The 23,513-nt window shown below is 40.7% G+C and overlaps 2 protein-coding genes and 1 long non-coding RNA gene across 6 annotated transcripts in view; 2 read left to right on the plus strand and 1 right to left on the minus strand.

Moving 5' to 3' along the window:
- agbl4 (AGBL carboxypeptidase 4) overlaps window positions 1-23,513 on the plus strand; it is a 366,309-nt gene that overhangs the window by 297,682 nt on the left and 45,114 nt on the right. The gene's annotated exons all lie outside the window — the stretch shown is intronic.
- Window positions 1,348-4,842, minus strand: LOC124060170. The gene is made up of 2 exons (XR_006843526.1): window positions 4,083-4,842; window positions 1,348-3,109 (listed from the first exon to the last, which is right to left on the minus strand). It is a non-coding gene; the product is annotated as an uncharacterized LOC124060170 (long non-coding RNA).
- On the plus strand, window positions 3,388-17,205 carry bend5 (BEN domain containing 5). Of its 3 annotated transcripts, XM_046390777.1 has the most exons (7): window positions 3,394-3,662; window positions 3,786-3,844; window positions 4,989-5,119; window positions 6,119-6,599; window positions 8,101-8,249; window positions 10,452-10,665; window positions 10,860-17,205. In XM_046390777.1, exons 3-7 carry the CDS (start codon window positions 5,018-5,020, stop codon window positions 11,054-11,056), a joined length of 1,143 nt encoding a protein of 380 aa, XP_046246733.1. In that variant the 5' UTR covers window positions 3,394-3,662; window positions 3,786-3,844; window positions 4,989-5,017; the 3' UTR covers window positions 11,057-17,205. The 3 variants fall into 3 exon arrangements, with proteins under 3 accessions (XP_046246732.1, XP_046246733.1, XP_046246734.1); XM_046390776.1 differs by having other exon boundaries at window positions 3,388-3,844; XM_046390778.1 differs by lacking the exons at window positions 3,394-3,662; window positions 3,786-3,844 and adding an exon at window positions 3,867-4,068.

Genomic DNA, 23,513 nt, shown 5'->3' on the forward strand with positions numbered 1-23,513 from the left:
ATCTGTTTATCTGTGAGCCAGTGGGAACTCTTTATGATTCTCAGTGCAATACTGCAATGATGACGTGTGTACCCGCGGTCTAATTCCATCATCAGCATCATTACTGCTATTATCCCGTGTCTCCCTTTAATGCAGGCTAATGGATGACCAATAAAGATAGATGAGCCTGGCAGTGTGGAGCTAATAGGCAGGACATGATGTCTGGCTTCTGCCTTGACTTGAGTCTCTGCTGGATCAACTGCCCTCTCAGATAAAAACATACCTAAAATATTATCTAGTTCGGGTTATTCCCTCAAATTTAACAAATCGCTGTATGTTCAGCTAATAAACATGCCAATGGTCACCTCAAGGTGGATTTTGTGTGTTTGGTAACTATGTTTAAACAGAGTTGTTTAGATTTATTTGATACATGGCAACTGTGTTTTTCATTCTCATAATGGTTAAAGCTTACCACACAACGGATACACAGCAATTCACTGATATTTAAAGTGATATAATTTTTTCTGTTTGTGTATGGAAAAGTCATTTTAGGTTTCATTGTAAGTGGTGCCATCCACTGTGTAATTACATGCATACCGACCCTACTGTGACATGTAAAAATGTCTTCTGGGACCCACTTTAATACAAAGGTTGGAGAGATGTCAGTCAAGTACAATCTTTACACACCCAAAGCAGTCTAATTAGGCAAAAATGTCAGGCAAAACACCTGTGGGTGCTGGGTTTTAAATATCTTCACTAAGCCAATAATTTGCTATCTTCCCTTTTTGCTGCTGTATTCAATAGTAATTGGGAGGCTGCGTAAAATGTAAATAAAAACAGAATGCAGTGAAGTGCAATTCTTTTCTGACCTATTGAATACAGTACAAAGAGAAGATTTTTTAAGCTCAGACTGATAAACTTAATTGCTTTAAGTAAATATAAAGCACCACGTTCCTAAAGTTGGGCCAGGGGCATATTTACAACTATGTACATTACCTTTTCTTTTGACCACGCTCAGTAAGCATTTGGGAAATGAGAAAATAAATTTTTTGAAGCACTTTTCAGCTATAATAGTTGAATACTATGACAGATGATGGCTTTTCAACTTTGTGCTGATGGTCTGGGTGGATGTTGTTGATATATGGCTTTCACGTTGCACAGTACACTTTACGGTCTTAAGTTGCATTTTTAAATTGCAAAAACAACCAATAATGGTTTTCCAAAGTGTTCCTGACCCCATGTAGTAATATTCTTGATACAGTCATGTTGGTATTTAATGCAGTGCCACCTGAGGGATCTAAGGTCACAGGTATTTAATGCTGGATCTCAGTCTTGCCCTTTAAACTGAGATATTTCTGCAGAGTTTTTAATTATATTATGGGTTGTAGAGAGAGAAACAGCCAAATTCTTTTCAGTTGTGCTTTGAGAAATGTTGTTCTTAAAGTGGTGGACTTTTTCCCCATACTTGTGAACTACTGAGCTTTTGTGAGCCTTTTGATGATGCCCTTTTCAAACAGGTGAGTGTCAAAAAGGATTAGCAACTTGTCTATTCAGTTATGTTTTGTTTATGTTTTACATGTCATCTCAACATTTTTTGGAATCAGAGTTGTATATTACTGATCATTTTAGAGATAATCAAGAAAATGAAATAACTACTGGAACTGATGCCACAGTGGCTCATCAGCCTTACGGTTCATATAGTAAACTGAATGTGCACGAAATGTTCATTGAAGCACTGTGACTTGGTTGAACTTGAAGAGGGTTCAGCAGAGCAAGGTACTGTGAAATAATCACAGTGAGGAAAAGGGAGTGGGTTAATATGGGTTAAGGCTTTTGTTTCATGAAAAAAAAAGTTTCACAGTGACTGATATGATATACAGTATCATATAAAGACCAGTTCAGATAAAGTATATGAAGGTGTGTTAGCAGTGGTATTGCAGTCAGTGCTCTAAATTATGCTGTCTTATTATGATGACAGTTATAATTAAATGGAAACAACTGAGACTGTGGTGAGTTGATGAAGAAATCAACTTTTACTGTCTCAAGGCAGACTTCCATCTGTGATGCACTTCCATAAATCCATAAATTAAATGTTGATGGGACTTTTTTAGGCTGCAGGAATAACATCATGCAAGACTTTCAACTACTGGGTTGTCCCCCTTAAAATGCTGGCCACTTCAAAGACAGAAAGCTCCAGAAACTGAGCAGCCTTATGTTGACAATCCCAGCCTTGAGGACAGGAGAGCTGTTGAACAGAAGCTAAGATTAGCAGTAATCCTCTGTTCAACTTGTTGAGAAGCTGCTCAAATCTCTTGTCCATCACTCTCACCCAGTTATAGTTTGTACAATGCTGCCAAAAAACAGTGCATAGATAAACACAGATGACCACGGCTCAACTTGAAAAAACTCAAATTAACCCTAACTTCTATAATACCACTTATTAAAATGTTGCAGAATTTAACCTATGTAAAAGTATATGAATGTTAAATGTGAAAAGTTCCTCACAGAAAAGTGAAGCGAGCTACTCTCCCCCGATCAATATAGAACTGGGAGACGTAACTTGAATTGAAAACAGCCGAAAATGCTGCTCCAGTAACTGAAATAAAACAATTGCCATTGTGTTCTGGGAGATATTGTCATTGTTTGTTTGTTTTCAGATTCTCTTGTATACATCTAACAGACTCTGAGATCGGTCACACAGCACAGTGAGCAAACATCATGGGGAAGTTGGCATTTGAAACAGGCCAAATCATAACTAACTGAATGCCTGAAACTATGAAACGAAATATCAGAGATGAAAAAAAGGCTCTATATAGTTCTGCATCAGTTACTTTTCAATTACAGCAGCCCAAGCAGAACGAAATTGTTAGTGTCATTTATCGACTGTGGTGCTCTCCATTAGCGTAACAACTGAGAGAAATCCATCCTGCTGTATAACCACCTGGCTGTCTTGCAATAACCAAGAGTTCATTTCTGTCAGCTGGCCTTTAGTCTCTCTGTTGTGATAGAAAGAACAGATTTGAAGTGTACACCAGGAAACACATGAAAGCACACAGAGACCAGTGAAATCTGACCGAGCAGGTGATCATCGTGGTTGACTTTTCTCACTGTAGTTCCCCGAAACAATTCCCTAAGAAGACAAAGTGACAGACATGAGGCTGGTGAACTGAAATGTACAGCTCCATCACTAAAAGCAATGCTTATACCATCAAAACAAACACCTGCATTATAAATAGTTATTTCACTTTTATTTATTTATTAAAAAAAAAACTATGTTGATTTTAGCATTTGTTAAGTCAATTTTATTTTTATAGCCTTTTTTTTTTTTTTTTTTTTTTTTGCTTCCTGGGGCTTTACAATCTGTACAGCATATGACACCCTCTGTCCTCGATCCGGAAAAGGAAAAACTGGCGATAAGGTGCAAGAGAAAAATGTATTTCATATATTTGTGACACAAATATTATATTTCTTTAATACCTGTGTAGCTATCTAAACATCTCTTAACAGCAAAGTTAATGTCTATTACTTATGCCTTGATGTTCTGCCCTGGTGATGTGGACCAGGCAAGAGTAGCCGAGCGCAGACATCATCCCCAACCCCCCTATGTGTATATTTTTTTAATAGTTTGTGAGGAAAAACAGTCAACCATATCCAAAGTGCAGGACCAAAGAGAAGTAAATAATGTATGCTTTTATTAGATTCTTTGAAGACGATATGTGCTACGCGTTGCCCGTTTCAAATGTCGAAGATTTCAGACCTCTGCACAAAACAGATTTTGATAATCAGAAGGTGTATCTGGTTCACAGAGCTGAAGAGAATGGCAGCGCAGGCCAGCCGTGCGAAGCACAGATCCTTGCCCTTGCAGGTAAGTTGCACTCTTAACACGTCAGCTTGTCAGGTTTTTAAGGCCGGTTTTAACGGTCAGTCTAGGTAACGTTGAGGTGCGCGAAACTCGGGGATGTGTCAAAGCAAGTCTTTTTGTCCGATCTGTCAAGACGTGATCAGCTGGAATCTGACACTGATCGCCACAACAACGTCCTCGGCTGTGGCTAGCTAGATATGCTAGTAAGATATGCTAAGATAAGTTTGGTAGGTAGCCATACCTTGTCGTCAGTACTTTACGGATTTTTCTTTTAAATCCAGAGTGTTGTGTTACAAGAGTTAGCTCTCTTGTTTCGACAAAGAAGTACTGGTTGTTTCGTTAAATACGTGGCATGCAACGTTAGCCAGTCACAACGGTTGTTTACAACATGTAGCTAACGCTTGCTAGCTTGGTGTGTATTCGTTCCGCGTTAGCATGTTAGCCCTGAAGCTCCAGTTATAACTGCGTGCGGACGCAGAGCTGTCACTGCATTATGAACACTTGTGACAGCCTGTCGATGACATGTTATCAATTTTGTAGACGTTTGTACATGCAATCGAGACGCTAGCCCGAGATCTTTGATGGACTGCGGTTAACTTGTTAGCTGGCGTATCTGTCGGTTAGTGCCACGGAGGGGATGCGGTGCTGCAGTCATGTCAGCCGTGTCTCAGACATTAATGCAGACAACATGTAGCAGCCTCTCCGTCACTAACATTTAACGTCATGGCTGTTTCATGACAGTGCATCATTTTAATGTGCTGATGTGCGTTGTAGTTATAGGAATGTTTGCTCACGGTTGTTTTCTGTGCTCGATCTTTTACTAGCACCATCACTAATCCGCGAATGTGAGCGGTCTGCGCTGTAAGATCGGTCAGATTTAGCTAACACCTTCACAGTGGCGGTTATGTTAAAGCGCTGTAACGTTATAGCCTGGACGATTTGTATGGCAGACCGCTGTAAAGTTTACATATTAGTGTAAGGCTTAAAGTGCAGAACTTGTTCTGATCTGGCAAAATAGAGAAAAACGCTTTCGGCCGAGTTTGTCAAATGGATGAAATTATTCGACTGGTACATTGTCATCATATGAAAATCCATCCAACTTTTTAGTACTTCATGAGTTTCCTGCGTCTGTTTATGCACTTCACAGATACAGTAGAGGAATTTGAAGACAGTATAATGCAAAAGAAGATGAAAATTCCCAAGATGTCCATCAAGAATTCAGAAAACTCAATTGAGAACAGTTTTGGAGAGGAGAGAATGCCACTCAGACATAAAAAGGTAGGCTCACCTTCAGTCAGCTGTAGCTGTGTCAAGTTTGTACACTTAAATGTGCAGAATTGGGTATTGGCCTCTTCGTCACCATACTGTGCTTATATTTAGTGTCATAAGTGTTACGACATAGTCACACTGCCCCTTGATCATGAAGCTTATCTACTAATAGTGCGATTAAGATTTTTGAATGAATTTTTGATAACAGCTTCAAATCAGCCATATTTGTGCGTGTGGGTGCAAATTTACCCTCCTTAATTAATCATACCAAAATGCAGTAACAAAGTATCCCAATGAAATGACTTACGCAGACAGTCTTGTGTAGTGTCACCAAGGACCCTGCATGATTTTGCTCATTAAAAAAAAAAAAAAAAGTTTGGTTCAACACTGGGTAAGTGAGAGCACATGTGTAACCGCATATGTCATGTTGATTCATACAGGGCCGTAGTCTTATATTTTAAATATATCTATTGATGATACAATGTCACTTTTTTCATAAACTTGGCCGACACCCAGAATCCCCCCACGCTATTTTTACCATATGCTGGATTAACACAAATTCAGCACTCTGGACAGCTGCCCTTTCACAGACAAATCCTCTGAGCGGCTCATCAAAGAACTCAGTGACTCCTCTCCTCCCAGTTCATATTGAGATCCACACAGTGAAAACAAACAGTTTGCAGTCTGCCTGTCACGTCATGTTAGATTTATGTTTGGTGTCCTGTTGAGATCAAACAAATGTTTTGCATTCTCTCAGTCTGTCATATCATTTTGCCACTTATTTGTTTGTGTGCTTTTCGTATATGTTGTGCCTTGTCACTGGTGAACTTTGTTACTGATGCAGCAAAAAGTTTTGTGAAATTCAGTAAAATAATTTATCACACCTGCATTCACACACATGGTTTATTTTGTGTTGTGTTCATATTCTCAGTTTTCTAGTTAATACAATTAAAATTTGAATTCATTAGCCTGTTAGTTCCTTGAAATGACGGTTGTTATTTTCATCAGGCTCTGTCTCAGGACCATGGACGCCCCCTTTCCAACTCCTCCAAGAGCCTGGCAGCAGTAGTGGCTCGCTTGGAGAGAAATGCAGCCAACTCCTGTATGGAAGGCGAAGAGGACCTGGATGAGGACCGGCTGGCTGAGGAGGGAGAGGATGCGGATGACGAGGATGAAGATATGGAGGCAGAGCATCAGCAACATCATCACCAGCAGCAGCAACAACAGCATTTGGAGGTGGACGTGGATTGTGTGTCTGGGGTAGCTGCAGCCGTGGTTCCCAGAGTCCTGTATGAGGAGCTGGTTCATAGCTACAGGCAACAAGAGGAGGAGATGAGGAGGCTGCAGCAGGAACTGGAGAGGACCCGCAGGCAGCTGGTGCAGCAAGCCAAGAAGCTGAAGGAATATGGCAGCTTGCTGACAGAAGTCAAAGAACTGAGGGACTTCAACAGGAGGCTGCAAGACGTCCTTCTCATGAGACTGGGCAGCGGTGAGGGACCACGTGCATGCACACTAACACACAAATTACTGCTGCCTATAACGATTCTTAGTATCCTTTAAACTTCTCACTCATTTAAAGAAAATGTCCATGTAAGTGGGGTGTGCTTATTAGTAATCCTGCAATTCAGTGATACAGAACTTTTTTTTCCAGTCAGCCTTGGACAGAGACATTTGTTCGAGGCAAGTCTATAGACAGCGATACACTGATCTTAGTGTTTACTGTGCCTACACAATGCAGTTATTTTATCACCTTCAGATGTGAAAAAAATCTTTGCCTTTATTATTAAGAACTCTAAAAAAATGCCACACATGATGTTTTATGCATTAAATAAAAAAAAATTAACAAGATGCAACAGAAATATTCCTATGCTGAAAGAAAAATGTCTTGAGATTGTCTTTTAGCCTAGTCGAGGGTGCATGCGCATTTGGGACTACAATTTAAATTCAGTTTCGTCTTTTTACTAGATTCCAGATGCACAGTTTTTGAGTTTGGGTTTGTTTCCCAGGTGGGTTGAGTGGGCCAGTGATGACAGTGATCATCCTAAAGCAGAAGCATGTAGTAGGTTTAGGCCTCTCACATGTTCTGTAAAAGAATTGTTTATTATTTGGAATCGTTCCAAATAAGATGCCAAGCTGTTTTTATAATTTACATTTCTAATTATATTTACTGTGTGAAACAATAATGACGATGGTCAGTCGTTGCTTGGCGTGGAGATTTATGACTGTAAGGATTTCAAAAACTTCATGTAGCAGTTTCAAGTAGATCAATTTTGCTAATGCGCTGTTTGAAGTTATTTCTAGTTGATATTGTATAGCCCAGTAACAGTTAATAGACACTAATGTGACAATGAGATTAGGTCTAGTATGAAAGAGTTAACGTTCAAACAAATCTGTTACAGGCAGTTGAATAAAAAGCACTGTAGTCGTTACATTAAAGGCGGTGTCATTGCAGTGCACAGCAGTTTAGAAACTCACGCTTTGCTGGATGCTAGTGTTAACCTCAGGTCCCCTGTAGATCTGGACTGAGGCGTCTGGCTACTGGCGAGACCATCTAATGGACAGGCTAAAGATTAGAGCATCCCGGGGTGCCGTCGGGCAGGGGATGGAGCATGCTGACCGATATTAAAACTCATCAGCTGCACTGGGGCTTAGTGTGGCCAGCCCCCATACCAGCTTAAGTACTGGGCTAAAATGACAGCCTGTCTTGTGGCACAAGGATGAGCAAGGTGGGAAGCAAGCAGACAGGTGGGAACTGGTCCAGTGGTAAAGACCAGAAAACCCATTGCCATGTGCTCCCAGATACTAAAGGGATAAAAGTGCCACTGGCTGTGTACAGCTTGCACGTTGTCAAGTGTTATTGAACTATGTTCTGTTTTATTGTCACCCTCTATGGTTCTCTAAAGTTGACTAGCTGACCTTTGAAAGTGCTGACAGATGTAGATTTGTTTCTCGTGTCTCCAAAATGTTAAATGCCTCCTTTGTATCTTCAGAGCCTATGCATGACAATGGCACTCAGACAATCAAGGCTGAAGTAGCTGAACCTATTGTTGAGGCCCAGGAGACATGCAGAGAAGAAGCCAACACCAGTTCCAGCTACTCACCCTCACCCAGAACAGTATACACCTGCAATGATGGAAAGGTAAGTTTGACTATATTTCGTTTTTTTACTTTTTGGTGATTGCACCACATCAACTGTTTTTTTTTTGGTCTTGTTTATGTAGCATAGGATGATTTAAAATGAATAAGTCCAATCCAAATGTATATAAAATGGTACCCCCGAGCACTAAAATTCAAAGCACAGAACTGAGGGATGTTGTCACTCAGCAGCTGACTGACAGTCTTTTAACATGACCCAGTGATACTGTTTAAAGGCTTGTTAGTAGTGGTCAGTCAGTCAGCAGTTACATTAGAGATGCAGACTTTCAGCGTTTACTTCGAGACTATCCAAATGACCCCTCTCACCCTTTGAGAGTCTGGAATCCTTCAGTCTCCTCTCTCGTGTCCCTGGCTCTCTGCCTGAGTATGACCATTGGACGTAGCCTGATTTTGTAGGAAATGCTTTATTTCCTCTTAATACCCATGAACATGCCATCATAGTTGTTAAGTCCTTTTCCCCCTGACTGCCCTACCTTAGCAGGTAAACAAGGTTGAGAAGATTATTATTATTCCTGCAAGCCCAGCCAGCATCATCAGTGTTTATTGGCCTGTTAGGGGTCTTTACTCCCCCCACCGCTGTAACTCAACCAGCGTCCTGTCTCTGATGACAGGGGGGGAATTGGTACTACAAGCTCTGGGGCCTGAAGCCACTTCAGGCGTGAAGAACACTTGCAAATTAGAACTCTCCTACATCAGGGACCCCATATTAATTATTTGCACGAGAGGAATTTAAAGTGACTGACAGGTTAGCCCGAGTGAGAGAGGGGGGAAGCGACAGAAAAGAGATAGAGAGAGAGAGAGAGAGATAAACGAGAGCAGCGAGAGGGAGGATGAAAACAATCTTGTCTAACTTGAGGGCAGTAAAAAGCTTGTCTGCTGGCCGGAGGCCTAAAGCACATTAGGTGCCCAGGGAAAAGCCTTTTGGATGCTAGCCTAAAGACTTTAGTGATAAGAGAAGGGAGAAGGGAAAAGAGTCACATATGCCTCCTGCTGCATTTGCTCACCTAGAAGACCAGGGCAGTCGGCCTAGACTGGCAATCGGCTTGGAGTGTTTGGTGCAGGCTTATGCAATGTGCAGTGGCAGTGTGTAGAGAGCCGCAGGCTAAATTCATAGTGGAGGTAATCCGGGCTACAAGCAGCCAGTGGCCTGAGCTTATTTATGTATCCTTGTTGGTGAAAGTGGTGCTTCTTGGGATTTGTAAAGTTGTTTAAGCAGGAGCTCCAATTAGGTGTAGAGGGTTTTACACCTGCATGTAGCATTGTAAACTGGTGAAACTCGATTGAGATGCCACAGCACCTAATACAAGTGGGTGGTCAGCATAATATTCTCAAGGTTTGTTTGTCATTTTGTTTTTTAAGACATTTACTAAGGGAAGAATAGATCTGTCAGTTGTGTGGACTTGGTGTCTTCCCCTGGCTCAGCGATAGCAGAATCACATGATCCCCTGAGCACAGCCCAGTGTACCACCTCACCAGGGGGTGAAAGTCCACCCCACATTCACTCTCATTTTGGAACAAACTTTGTCTGCTTGGCATTTAACCTCGTTTGCGTCATTTTGACATTTGCATCTATTTATTTATTTTATTTTTTCAGTGTGGGGTCTGCCATTTTAGTAGTGTCCCACTGATTCCGCACTTTTACTAGAGTCCCACTCTCACACCCTGCACACTGTTATTGCTGGGGGTAGGGATGGGGGCGGCGGCGATGGCGGCAGCTGTACAGGTAGATGGCAGGGGCCTCTGCAGATACAGACACCACCACACACTCACACTGAGGGTCATTAATGGTGATTGACAGGACTTGTTTTTCCGTGAGTCCTGCTGCATTCTTTTTAAGTTTTAAAGGTGACCAACATGAAACAACTAACTGTTACGGTAACAGCACTTGTAGCAGTATTTATTTTCCTGTTAGACTGGGCAGACAGACCCTCAGTAGTTAGCTCTGTTTGGGGGTCCTGCATGAATGAGTTAGTGCCAAGTAGATGAGACTGCCCTGTGTGGAGTAGAGCAGAGTGATTAAAAGTTTCAGTGTGCTTATGTTGTTTTTTTAAGCTGGACTGATCATATCCAAAATACAAAGGCTTTTCATTTTCTCTGGCAATGTGCAGATGACAACATTTACAAGACTGTGTCGTCTACAGCTGACTGGAGACGGTTCATCGTTTCATGCTCGTCCTCTCTGCAGGTACACCTTGGTGGAGGGATCTGGGTGGAGGAGGAGAAGTGGCACCAGTTACAGCGGACCCAGGGAGACTCCAAGTTCACAAAGAACTTGGCTGTAATGATCTGGGGCACAGAAACCCTCAAGAACCGTAGTGTCACTGGAGTGGCCACCAAGAAGAAAAAAGATGCCCTGCCCAAGCCTCCGCTGTCGCCCAGCAAACTGAAAATCGTCAGAGGTAAGATGAACCACAGGTTTGACGGATTATGAAAGAGGTGATTGTTGTTCTGATGGGTCTTTTGTTGTTAATTGAGACCAGTTAGAAAGCATCAGGTACAGAAAAATCATTTTATCTTTTCATACACCAAAGATGAAATCAGCAGTTTTTTAATTTGATTGTAGTCTGACTGCTTACAATCGCTTCTTCCCCAGAGTGTCTCTACGACAGAGTGTCTCAAGAGACAGCCGACAGTGCAGAAATTACGCAGAGATTGTCCAAAGTGAACAAATACATTTGTGAAAAGATAATGGACATCAACAAGTCCATCAAGAACGAGGAGCGACGGGAGTCCAAGCTGCTCATCAGACAGACAGTCAAGATGGAGAACTTCACCTACGATGGCATGTAGTGATCAACTGTTGTCACGCCAGCGCCTTCTGCCACCCCACCTCCCCCTGGTCCACAGAATATTGAGGGGACTTGATATGGGTGGTTGGGGGATGTTTGTCACCGGTTCAGGAGCAGTTGTTTTCCTTTGACACATCGGATTGGTTATTATGTGAAACATTCAAACAAACAGCCCCCTTCCCAACTCCTTATAAATCAACCGTCACCTTCCTCGGTGCCCAGTTCCTCGTTGGCTGGCAGACAGCTTTACCCACCAGTGAGAAGTTAAACACGTGTGAGCTAGTTTGATATGAGCTGGTATGAGTGTTTTTATAAGCTTTACAGTGCTACTGGTACAGGGGTGTGGTTTATTGACGTGTGCATTTGTGTCAAAGGGAGAGATTAGAGGTGTTTGTTATTAATTGATTTATTGTTCTGTGTCAGAACATAATTTTCAGTCCTTAAACTTTTAAAAAGTAAGAGATTATTTCCCTGGATTAAGTCTTCTGATGCTACGAAGATGCTTAGATTAGATCGCAGTCGTGTGAACGGTTGGATATTATGGTGACTACCCAATAATTGCTGAGTGTTTGCTGTTGGTACTTACTGCATATAATGGGACATCAGGGTCTCAGGTGCACAAGTCTTAATTAGTAACAGCCATACTGCATTTTGCAACAGAGATTCTGTTGCACCAAGAGATTAATTCCTCCTCCTTAACTGTAGGCCAATAATGACACCTCACTTTCTTAAAAAGAGCTCACAGAGTTTAATGTGAAATTTGACTCTGATGTAGAGTCTATAGAGTGTTATATTTGTTCTGTTTTTTATGTTGACCTTCTATTTCTGATCGTTTGCCGTCAATGAGAGAGCATGAGGAAAGGCTTTGGTGGGATATTCCTGTGTTACTCTTTATCAATCATGTCACTTTCAGACAATTTGACTGTTTAATGAGTTCTAGTGGTACGGGCATGTTGTTGCCCAGAAAGGCCTTAAATGGATTCGGCAATCACCAAAAGCTGGTATGCTCTTGGGTTTTCTTGTAGGCTGTGATTGTAAATGTATAGTAAGCTGAAGTGATGAAGCTTCACCTGCACTTTGCTGTGAGAATGTAAGAGGTGGTAATGGGTACTTTTTTCTGTGTGATTCACACCATTAAGGTGAGCTGAGCTGGGCTACTTGCTGTCCCTCGTCCTGTATTTAAAAGATGCTGTGCTCCATGGGTCAGTGTGGGGAAGAAAATCAGGGCACCGCTCTGTACGGTTCAGGTCACCTTGTGGAAGCAGTGTTAGCTGTGGGTAAAGCTGTCTGAAACACTATTGAGCTGTTTAGGTTCAATAAACCCCCTCTTTTTAAAGCCACACCTCTGGGGAACAAAGTAAGGATGCTCCAGCAGTGACAATTTCCTCTGAGCTATGCCATGTGAACTTTGAAAATGTCCTCTTTTTCTTGTATATATATATTTTTTATGTTTTTTTTCCCCTCTCTCTCCAGTTGTTTTATTGTTTTGATCCAAAATGGTTTGTGTGGCTGTCTGCAGGCTGGAACTAAATGCTGCAGATTGAAATCTCAACTGTGACCTAGCTGTGGCTAACTGTGAATCTGCTGCAGAGCTGCCTTTCAAGCCTCTCTCCTCTTCACACTCTAAATTCTTGTTTGTCGGTTGGTTTATTTCTCTTTATCATTTTGTCTGTCTTGTTTTTTTGGGGGTTTTTTTTTTTTTTTTGGTCATTTCAGAACTTCAGATCAGCCTTTTGTTAAGCTACCTTATGTTTTGGAGATATTTTCGTGTACATAAAAAAAACTTCTTTTTGTTATTTTCCACCAAACATGGATATTTCACTTTCTAGTCACATTACATGTTACAATTTTAAAGATTCTGGTCAAGTTTTGGTTCATCTAATTGATGTTGTAACGTAACCTGACGATTTCTTGTGTTTCTTTTTGTTTATTTTTCATTTGAATTGTTGGCTTTAACCTTGATGTTTTATCCAATTGATCAGAATAATCTACAAACAAATGTAAAATTTATGCCCCTTTTTTTTGGCCAAAGTGATCTCTGCGGAACTAGAGAGTCAAGGCTTCCCTTAACATCAGATTTTGACAGAGCCCACACATTATGCTACAGTCACACCATGTGATATGAATTAACCTCACTTAGAATCTACCTTTTAATGATCTCCCAGTGAGATGAGAATCTGTATCGTTAAACTGTTGTACTCCAGCAACCGAGATGCAGTATTTAGATTGACACAAATAATTTACATTGAATGCACTTTAAACTTCTGGGCAATTTCTTCAATCTTAAGGAAATGTATTTGTGGTATTCATCATTCATTCATTTTTAGATGTCTATATAGATTAAGGCCTAACAATCATTGTATTACCATAAAGCACCTTAGAACATTTTGGTTTATTGTTTTTAGCGGCAAGAATGAGTTATGGGATATGATTTTGTTTTGTCTGTCAGATATGCCCCTGATACGCCAATACTCCAAAGCAAGCTTGATAGATTTATTTACAACTGAACATTTTAAATCTTTGAAGATTTATTTGGAGTGTTTAGAAGACCAGATTTTCACAAGTCAGGCTATGTTGAAACTGGATTCTCTAACTCCATCATGGCCTCTCGAACAATAAATGGCTTGGCAGATTGACAAACAAAAGTCAAGTCTTGTTGGCTTTCAAGCCCTAAACACGATTACACCAGTCTAACGATATTTACCTATGAAATGTGCAAGCTGACTGGAATATGTGCTTTAACTTAATGTGTGAAGATGTTGGTTATGTATAGATATGACTTATATAAAGATAATTGTGTATTTTTGCAAATGAGCGGTAATTGTAAGCCAAAGTATAGAAAGCTGAGATCAAGCTAAAGAAAAGGGGGGTGCTGACTGAGGAATCAGCAGGGTTTGCACAAAGAAATGGCCCATGCCAAGTTAGTAAAGCTTAGTGAATCTTGAGCTACCAAAGTGGTGACTTTTTTTTTTTTTAAATTCCTATGAATATCCCTTTTTTCAGTGCCCCTTAGTTTTCCCTGTACAAAGCAACTTGTGAGGTTTACGTGCGCTAGCATGTATTTAAAATACATGTGATTTAAAAGAAAGAAAAGATTTCTGCTGTGCAAAGCAACCATGCTCAAAGTCTGACACATTGTCCTGTGTTGTGTTTGTGTTTGTTTCTTTGTTGTTTGATGCCAAAAGGGAGCGTGGTTAAAATAATGCTTTAAGATTAGAGCATTAATAGAGCTATTACATCATCTGAAATGTTAACTTGCTTTCAAAGGCTGGTTTCCTGGAGCGCGATTAAGCTTAATCCTTTAACTAAAACCATCTTTAGTGGATGAAAGCTGTATGGAAGTACTGTATGTTTTTAACCCAGATTTGGTTTAATCTGTGATTGCAAGGCCAATCTCTGTCAAATGTACCAAGTCTCTTGCAGAGGAGCAGTTTGGGCTTTAGCTGCGTATTAGTAACATGCACCAGTATATGACCTGGCAGAGCTGTTAACTGATGGTATAGGCTAGTTTTTGCTCTGTAACACTACACCAGACCTTCCAGTACTCACACTGTCACACTCAAGTAGCAATAGGGACGAAATCCAACCTCGCTGGCTTTGTGATCCTTTTCTTGTGCCACCTCTAGCTCCTTACTCTCCTAACATTTATATGGACTGGATTTAAAATCGCAAGTGTTTCAAGATAATAGCAAATTTTGTCCTCTTCGCTTGGCGTTTTGGCTTACGTTGTGAACATCTATCAAAGTTTCAGAAGCGATGGAGCTTTATGTTGCTTTTCCACAGTTTGCTTGGGTAGCGGAGATCAGTCCCAGCTTCACTGAGTGCAACAAGATAAATGGCTCCATCTAGAAGTTTTCACAACCAAGTATACACAAAACACATTACTGTTTGAGCCTCAGATACAATGTCAAACTTTTTTCAAATTAGAAAAAAAAAGAGAGAGGAAGACATTGTTAGGCCTATATTTTTCTTAAGGTATCAGTAACTTTGTATACAATCCACAAACCGGTTCTACTTCATCTAACTTCACCGTCCTACCTCATTGTTACTCTGGTGTTTGTTTGTCAGTGACTGTAAACTATGTGTGTATATTAAAAAAAAAATCTATAGGAAAGGTATACCTGGTTACTCTCAACATGTACAGCATATAAAACTTGTAAAACACCTCAGTACACAATATCATTCTTAGGAGAAATCAGTTTTATTACCTGCTTTAAGATGCTGCTCTAAAGGGGTGTCTGCGTGAGGGCCGTCTCTGAGTATATACAGTATCTTCGCTCTTTGCTATGTCGTGCAGTTGATCAGTGGTTGTGTTCTGTCTCTGTATTGCATTCTGAGATTTTTACTGGTTGACGGTGCTACCAGCAAACAGTTCAAAAACTGATCTGTCTATCGGACCTCAAATGGTGCTGTTTTTCTATGTTTTTATCCTCATACAGCTATGTTTTATTCAGGTGTGTCAACCGCCACTATCCCCTCAGCTTATCAAATTGTAAGCCAAAATATTTCGCAAAATGATAACCCTGCTATTACTGTATCAACTTATATGCTATCCATCCAAATATAGCAGATAGTGATTATATCCTCAGCTGTGAGTTTCAGAAGTACCTCAGAACTTGGTGATTTTCAATGGATGCGTCTGCTTCTAGCACATGTTGTCTATCAATATTACATTGTTGCAGTGTATTTTCAGAAATATGCATTTTTACTGGTTAGATCAGGTTTTACTATATACAGTACATGATTATCAGATCACACAAATAAATTTAAACGATACCACTGTTCACTGGTTGCATACCTGATTGTCACAAAGGAAATCTCTGTTGGACTGGGCAGCGTATTTTACAGTAGAAGGGGTCCTCAGCAAAACCATGTTCTCTTTGACTCACTTTATCCATTTTGTTTTACCAAAGCAGGATTCCATTGGTAGTTGTATTTAGGATGGAAAATATCAATTCAGAGAAGTTATTTGGGAAATTTACAAGATAGAGCCACGTTATGAAAACTGTTTTAGGGAGTTGAGGCCTGACAGCTTTGGAATGATTGATTTCATCTGTCCATTCTGTGATTCTCCCATTGTCTCTTACTGTTAAAAAATTAAAATGTAAGTGTAAAAAACATGATAACATAAACAGCAGCATTCTGTTTTAGGACTTAATTATATAAAAAGTGCATTATCTTTCTTTTACCTTGTGCAGTAACACCAATGGAATCTTTTCTGCGCCAAAGTGTTTGAAGTATATTGATTTTTTTGTTTGTTTGTTTGTTTTGGGGGTGGAAAAAAACCCTGTCTATCTGTGTGTGTGTATGTGTATATATATATACATATACACACACACATACAGATAGATAGATAGTTGTTTTGTTTTCGTTTTTGTTTGGTTTTTGGACCATGTCCGTGCACATGAAATGTGCTGGGGAACTCCTCTTTACTGTGAGAAGTGTGTGTGTTCAAACACACAGCAGTTGGTGTCATGGAAGCACTTAAGCCATTTGTTGGACTGTTTCATAACAGTTCAATTTTAAGCTTTGCTCTGGTGCAGGGAAATGATCCAGAGAGTTTTGTGTGTAATTGAAATCCTATGCAGGTGTGGAGTTGTAATCATCTGGTACCACATCACTGTTGGGTGGAGGGCCAACCAGGGAGAGATAACTGTGGAGCCTTCAAAGCTTTGAATGTGTCTGCACAGCCTTGAGAGTCAAAGGGAACAACGGCGACATGACAAATCCGTACAGAATTATTTCAACATTTTCATGGAGTTGAATCAAACTGAGATCTACAGGGCTGCTTGGGTGTACGTCTGTAATAGTTGTAACTGCATTGCAATGATCATTAGGGAAAGACAGGGTTATTACTGTATGGAGCGTTTCCACTTGGTATGATAATGTGAAAAGAGCTTCAAGACTATGGCAGTAAACACTCCCTCACCCTACTTCAGCCTCCCAGAGGCGACCCGACACATACAGATGTTATACTGTAAGTATATGCGATAGAGAGTGTACATGTCTTTGCTAAACCGGCCACACCTCTGCTATGCGAGCAACTCTTTGACGCTTAGCATTCTGTTCTGTGTTTTCTCTTGCTGCATTCAGGAACACCTGTTTAATGTATAGATAAACAAATAAATCCAGACTTTTATTCTATCAGCACAAACCTCTTACTGTCTTTTTTGTCTTTCCTGCCTTGTGTCCTTTAATGAAAGAGACAAATTACAAGATAATGTTCTTGTTGGAAACTGAGAGCTGGTTGGTTGGTTTGGTTTTTGTACAGTTCCATACCGTATTTGTGTCATGTTGTGGTGTGATCAGAAACGTTACCATTCTCAAATTTGTGCAGGAAATATGAGACAACGACCAGCAGCTGGTTAGCTTAGTTTAACATATAGACTGAAAAACCAGGGAAATGGCTAGCCTGACTCTGTCCAGAGGAAACAAATCTGGCTAAAAGCACTTTTTCAAGGAAAAAAATTCTTGGTCAAAGCAGTAACTTTCTGCAGCCTCGTCTTGCTGTCTCCTCTTTTGCTAAGCTAAGCTGCACGGTTAGTGTCTGCAGCTCTGGAGAACTGTGGACAGATTAGAGAGAGTTACTAGTCTGTCTCTGTACAAGGGCAGTTCCCAACTTGTCAAACTGTTACTTGCTGCACCTTTTGCATCAATGGAATTCCAGAACAAACCAAGACACTCTCAATGAGAAGATTGTGGCTCTCCATTGACAAATGTTCATATCCCTGTACCTGTTGTTCATTTTCTGAAGTTACAGGGTGCTTTGAGTGAGCAGCAAGTTTCGTTTCACACGTAGTACTTATTCAATCCGTGTATTTTAAAACCACAAAATCAGAGTTCAGTCTGGTCAATAGCTTGAAGCTCCAATCTACCTGAAGCCTTTAAAGTTTTTTTTTTCCACACTGGAATACCACTTAACTAATGCCAAAAGAAGAAGAAAGAATTTTCAAATTGATGGCTATGTGTGCTGAGTGGATTTCAGAAAGCCCTAATGACCTCTCGGTTAATGCAAATTTCTCAGCACACAGTGTAAACTTTTAATTTAAATGCAAAGATTAAATTTAGAGTTTATACAATGGTAACAATTTACTTTTGAAATGTCTCAGCCAGGAGCGTTGACACCGTGAAGACAGACTGATTTCCAGACAGGGGAAGATGACTGCTGGTGTTACTCGTCTGACAGCTCAGTCCTCCACACACACAGATCAGCACAGTGCCTTTTCACACCACGTGTGACTCCAGCTTTCCATCATTTCACGGACTCTGTACTTGTGTCACAATAAAGAACAGTTTCCTCGTCCTCCACATCCCCTGGTAGACTGACCACGGATTTTGTGCTTCAGGTTTGGAGTGTATGTGCATCTGCAGTGAAAGTGTGGATTAGTGCAGTGCAGATTGTTCTCAGTGTCAGCCACTAGATAACAGGATGGCAGAGACCAACAGTTCACTGTACTGTATTTGTTCATTCAGTTCCCATGCTGCTTGCCTGCCCCAGTACCACACAGCATGCCGATGAGTGGCAGCGCTGTATCTCACATGTCCCGTCTAAACCATATTGCAATATCAACTCAGCTGAATGAAAGCAAGATAAGACAGGCGTGTTGACATATCTGATTGCTTTAAGAAGGCTTGTTTGGAAAGGCTTAAATCTAAAATGAGCCCCGTCATTGAATGCTGGAGTCCACATTGGAAACCGACAGGAAATGGTCACTATGAAGACTATTTCCTCACTTTTTCCTTATGAACAGACTGAGCTCTACTCACTTCCTCATCTCCCCATCCTCTCCCCTTTCTAGCACACCGATGCATTTCCATATATTACTGCCTCTGTAAGCAAGTGTGTCATGCGCCCAGGCTTTTCCTTACAGCCCAAGGGGACTTCTCAATGTCATTATCGCTAAAGCCTGCCACATGCCTGTAATGTATTGCCGCCTGGCTTTATTGGCAGCGCAATGATTCAGTGGTGGTGATGATGGATTAGTGCCGGCTGGGTCGAGCTGGGCTGGGCTGAGCTGGTCCAGACTGGGCTGAGCTCTGCAGCGTTTTTGTCTGTCGCATAAACGCAGTGTTCTCGTCACACACTGCAGTATACAGGGAGACATATTGTATTTATGTCACACACACACAAAGACACACGCACAACCTAATGAAAAGGGTCATTTCAGTGCTTTTAGGGAGCTTCTTGGAACACTGTCTGATTCATCTTGTCCACCTTTTGCTTTTCATGCAGACAAGGCACACATGGCAGCCCACATAATAGGTGGCAGTGATGTTTCTTTTTATGACACTGTTACTGTTTTGAATGTGAAAATATAGCAACATTTGTCGCCTCCTGGTAAGGGAAGTTGAGAAAGGGTGCACTGGGTGCATATCTTACTGCAGCATAACAAGTTTCGATGATTTCAGGAGCACAGGCACACCCAGGGTTTAGAGGAAGGACACACAGTATCCCAGTATAACTGAGTATGAAATAAACGCCATATAACGCAGCCACCAGAGCTGAACTAAATGAAATGGCAGACTGGCCGACAACTTAAAGTCCAAACTGAATCGTCAGCTCTTGTTGTTTGTCTTTCCAGGCGCTCTTGCTGCAGGGAGGCTGTCACAGTGATCTGACTCCAGCCTCACTGCAGGGAAATAAATGGACATTAGTTTTAATCTCTTACTAGTTGCAGCAACAACTGGCCACTGTCAGTACTGCTATTAAAGGTGCATTATGTAAGAGCTGGCTACCTGTAGCTAGTTAGCTGTGCAACTAGTTTTCCCCAGTACTTTCCTCAGTATTGTGCAAGTCCACACTTCACAGGAACAAGCTCAAAGTTCAGGTCACATAGTTTAAAAGTATTATTTCACGTTCATAGTTCAAAAGTGTGAATTGAAAGCCAGACAATCAGACTCCTGCCTCTTGAGGCGAGGGTTCAACAGCATTCACAATGTTGTTGTTAATAGAGTTGGGACCAATACGATCCAGTGTCGATATCGGGTTCAGATGTTGATGTAATTCACTAATTGGATATCAAAGTGATGTCACTGATCCAGACCCCATAGTCTGATGCTTTTTGTATCCCTCTGGCCCCACAACAGTGGAGCTGGTAGCTAAGGATAGTATCTTTAGGATACTGTAGTTCAGGTCTTGACTTTAACACTTGTCCTTAACAAGTACAGTGGCTCAGGAACTTAAACATCACAAGCTACAATCCAGCAGCATGAATAAATACCGCTATAACAGTCAAAACAATAAAGACAAATTTCCATTCCAAACCTTAAATCACTCCTCAAATAAAACACAGCCTGAAAGAGGAGCAGAAAGCTTCTTGGCTGAATGTGAACCCAAAGAGTCTGTCTTTGCTCTTTGTTTTGTCCATCACTGACCGGTACAATCCACTGTGTTTCCATTTGAGCCACACAGATGCTAGCTCAACCTGCAGTATTTCTGCCTTAAAGGCATGGGAAGCTTTTTTCATTACTGCAAATAATTAGAAACTAACAAAAGAACTGATTTTCTTCCAATTGAATCTCAGTCGTGCTGTTCGTGTGATTGTATGTGGACCACTTTATTGTCTAATTCCTTTTCATTTGTTTTCCATTTTTAGCAGTTCTACACTATCTACACAGCATTCGTTTACAGCATACAACACACATCTGTATGGAAAATATGCAGTGTGCAAGTGTGGTCATGACATTGTCTCTGTACCAGTAATGAATCATGCTTTATCTATTTCTGTATTCCCATCTATGCTGATATGTATATTTGAAAAGTAACTGCAAGCTAACAGACAATTTGTGTTGATCCTGATTAATTCTGCCTTTGGTCTCCGAAGTCTGAAATACCCGTAGATGAGCTACCAATCAAACTCACTTTGGTGCTTCCTCTCGTGCTCCTTATGTAGCTTAATTTTTAACCACCCATTCTCATCCAGCTGCATGTCCCTGCATTGTCAGTTAACTGTACGTATGATAAGATTTGCTGTTTGACTGCAGCTGTTAAATTTCTCAGCGCTGCCAGCGTTATTCAGATGTCCTTATCATTTTTTAAGAAGCTTATTTGGCTGGTTCAATGATAGAAACTGGAAAGTTTGGAATCCATCAGCCTCTCCGATAAGTGGATGCAAAACTGAGCTCACTTACCCTAAATACACACAAACACGCACACACACACAGACACCTACCTGTGTATGCATTCACACACACACACACACACACACATGCATACTTAAGCACAGAGCTTCCAAATGGCCTCTATTAATGCAGACGGCTCCCCCAATTAACAAGATTCAAAGCGATGATGAATTTTTCATTCTCTGAACATTTAAGCTAATTATGGCCTAAATGAAGCAGGTTTCAGTGAATCACCATGGCAGGCGCTGCCAATGGCAGCCAATGTCACTGTCACAGTGCCACTCTGCACCACCACCCTAATCACTACAGCTGCTTAATATTCATCTCCCACTGCTCTCTCGTCGCCTCTCTCCTTCCTGACTCACCTTTCCTCTCCTCTCCTCACTTGTGCTCTTCATTTCTCCCCCCTCATCATCTTCCTTCTCTCTCCTTTTCTCCTGTAACTTGCCTCCCTTCTCCACTGTCCTCCATCCTTCTCTCTGTCTCTCCCCCTCAGTGCTTCTCTCTCACCATAGATGTGTTGTTTAAAATGGAAATCAACTAATTGTGCTAATAGCATTTTAATGATAATTTAATGTAGTAAATAAAGCTTGTTACAAGCTAAGCAATTTTGTTGGATTTCAAGGGCAATCAATCTGTGTCCAATACAATCTGCTCACCTTCTAGATGATGGGTGTTGGATGTTGGCTTTGTGTTTCCACTCATGCAGGATTCAGATTGAACTATATTCATGTCAGCATCTGCAGATTCACAAAAGTAAGCAGAACTAAGTTGGAAAACCTCATCACTGTACACATTCATCCTGTTCTGCCAAATTACTCTTCATGCTTATCTTTTTAGGGGTTTTCAGTGTTTGACAGTGTGAATTTAAAGATGTTTATTCATGATGGACATCAGAATTAGTGATATTCCTGGGAAATGTAAGTCACCCTAAATCTAAAAGGAGCATGTGTGTGTGTTAGACTTAGTTATAATTTAGAGAAGGAATATGAATTTTGAAGCATACTGTGGTTTACATCTTCATTGAATTGCTGTCTGCACAATTCTTTGTGTAAAGCCAACATTTCCGGTCCTAGAAACCATGCATGTAGCTCAGGTTAACTTTGACATACAGTGTCAGCACTGGAGTATTTTTTATTTGCCTGTTATACTTTTTCAACTCTGTAGTTCACATTATTCATTTTAATCATGTGTTCTGCTTTGAAACAAACTTTATGCCCAGTGGTTGTTCATGCCATTCTCATATTCTTGTTTGTTGTTGGTTTTGTTTTATCATAATCCATTCACCTCAAGAAATTAACATACCTTGTTGTTTCAAGTCTGCTTAGCTTTGTGAGTCATTGTTCTCCATTACAGGGATTAGATTTACCTTGTAATCAAAGATGAATAGTTCGTTCTGCATTTGGATTCTTCTGTGCATTTTTATCAACCGTTCCCCCAGACTAAACATATTAAAGATGATGGAGCAAGAAAAAGAAAAGAATAAAGTGCTGTGAGACAGAAAAACAATTTAATTTCTCTTTTTATGTTCTACCACTGGTCATTTAGCCAGCCTCTTTATTTAAATGGTAATTGAAGCTGGCAAAACGGGTGTGGCAAATCAGGTTAAGAAGAGAAAGAGAGAAAAAACTTCAAAAAAGATGTGGTGTTTCAGGCTCGGGGAGTTTATCTGGGCCTTTCCTCCTGTCGTCTGACAGAGGGAGGCAGAGTGAGGAGCCGACTGAGCCACACGGAGAACTCTGTGTTGGAGTATCATTAATTAGGTGTGATAAATGATACCGTTTCTAGCAAACCTTGGCAGCAGTGACATGTGCGCTCTCTAACACACACACACACACTCAAATGTATGTGCACTCCGTGTCTTTGTCTCCTCACACAGACATGCTCACACACACACACACACACACACACACTGTTTATGGCTCTACATGCTTGTCAGTATTCCCATTAAATGAACATTACCACTTTCATGGTCGTGTACCAAAAACTGAAAATAAACAATGTGAACACACATGAATTAACTGCAAAGTTAACTGAACTGAAAGTTAACTGAAAGTTGTGTCAATAACTGTGATGTGCTGACTGAGCACCAGTAAAGATGAAATGCAATACATGTTTCGTGCTTTAATAAGAAGCAATACATTAAACACAAACAGCAAGAAAACAAGAAATCCAACGTGAGCAATACGTTTTAGTAAAAATACAGGTTAGGTTTTTCCAAGGTTAGTTGTTCCTTTGCGTCTTCCTGTCCCACAATCAAATTCCCTGTGTAAATAAAATGAATGCACAAACAAATGTCAAAGTAGTATCATGAGAACTAATGGGATTTCTTCATT

The sequence above is a fragment of the Scatophagus argus genome, chromosome 6, assembly GCF_020382885.2.
Source record: "Scatophagus argus isolate fScaArg1 chromosome 6, fScaArg1.pri, whole genome shotgun sequence".
NCBI lineage: Eukaryota > Metazoa > Chordata > Actinopteri > Scatophagidae > Scatophagus > Scatophagus argus.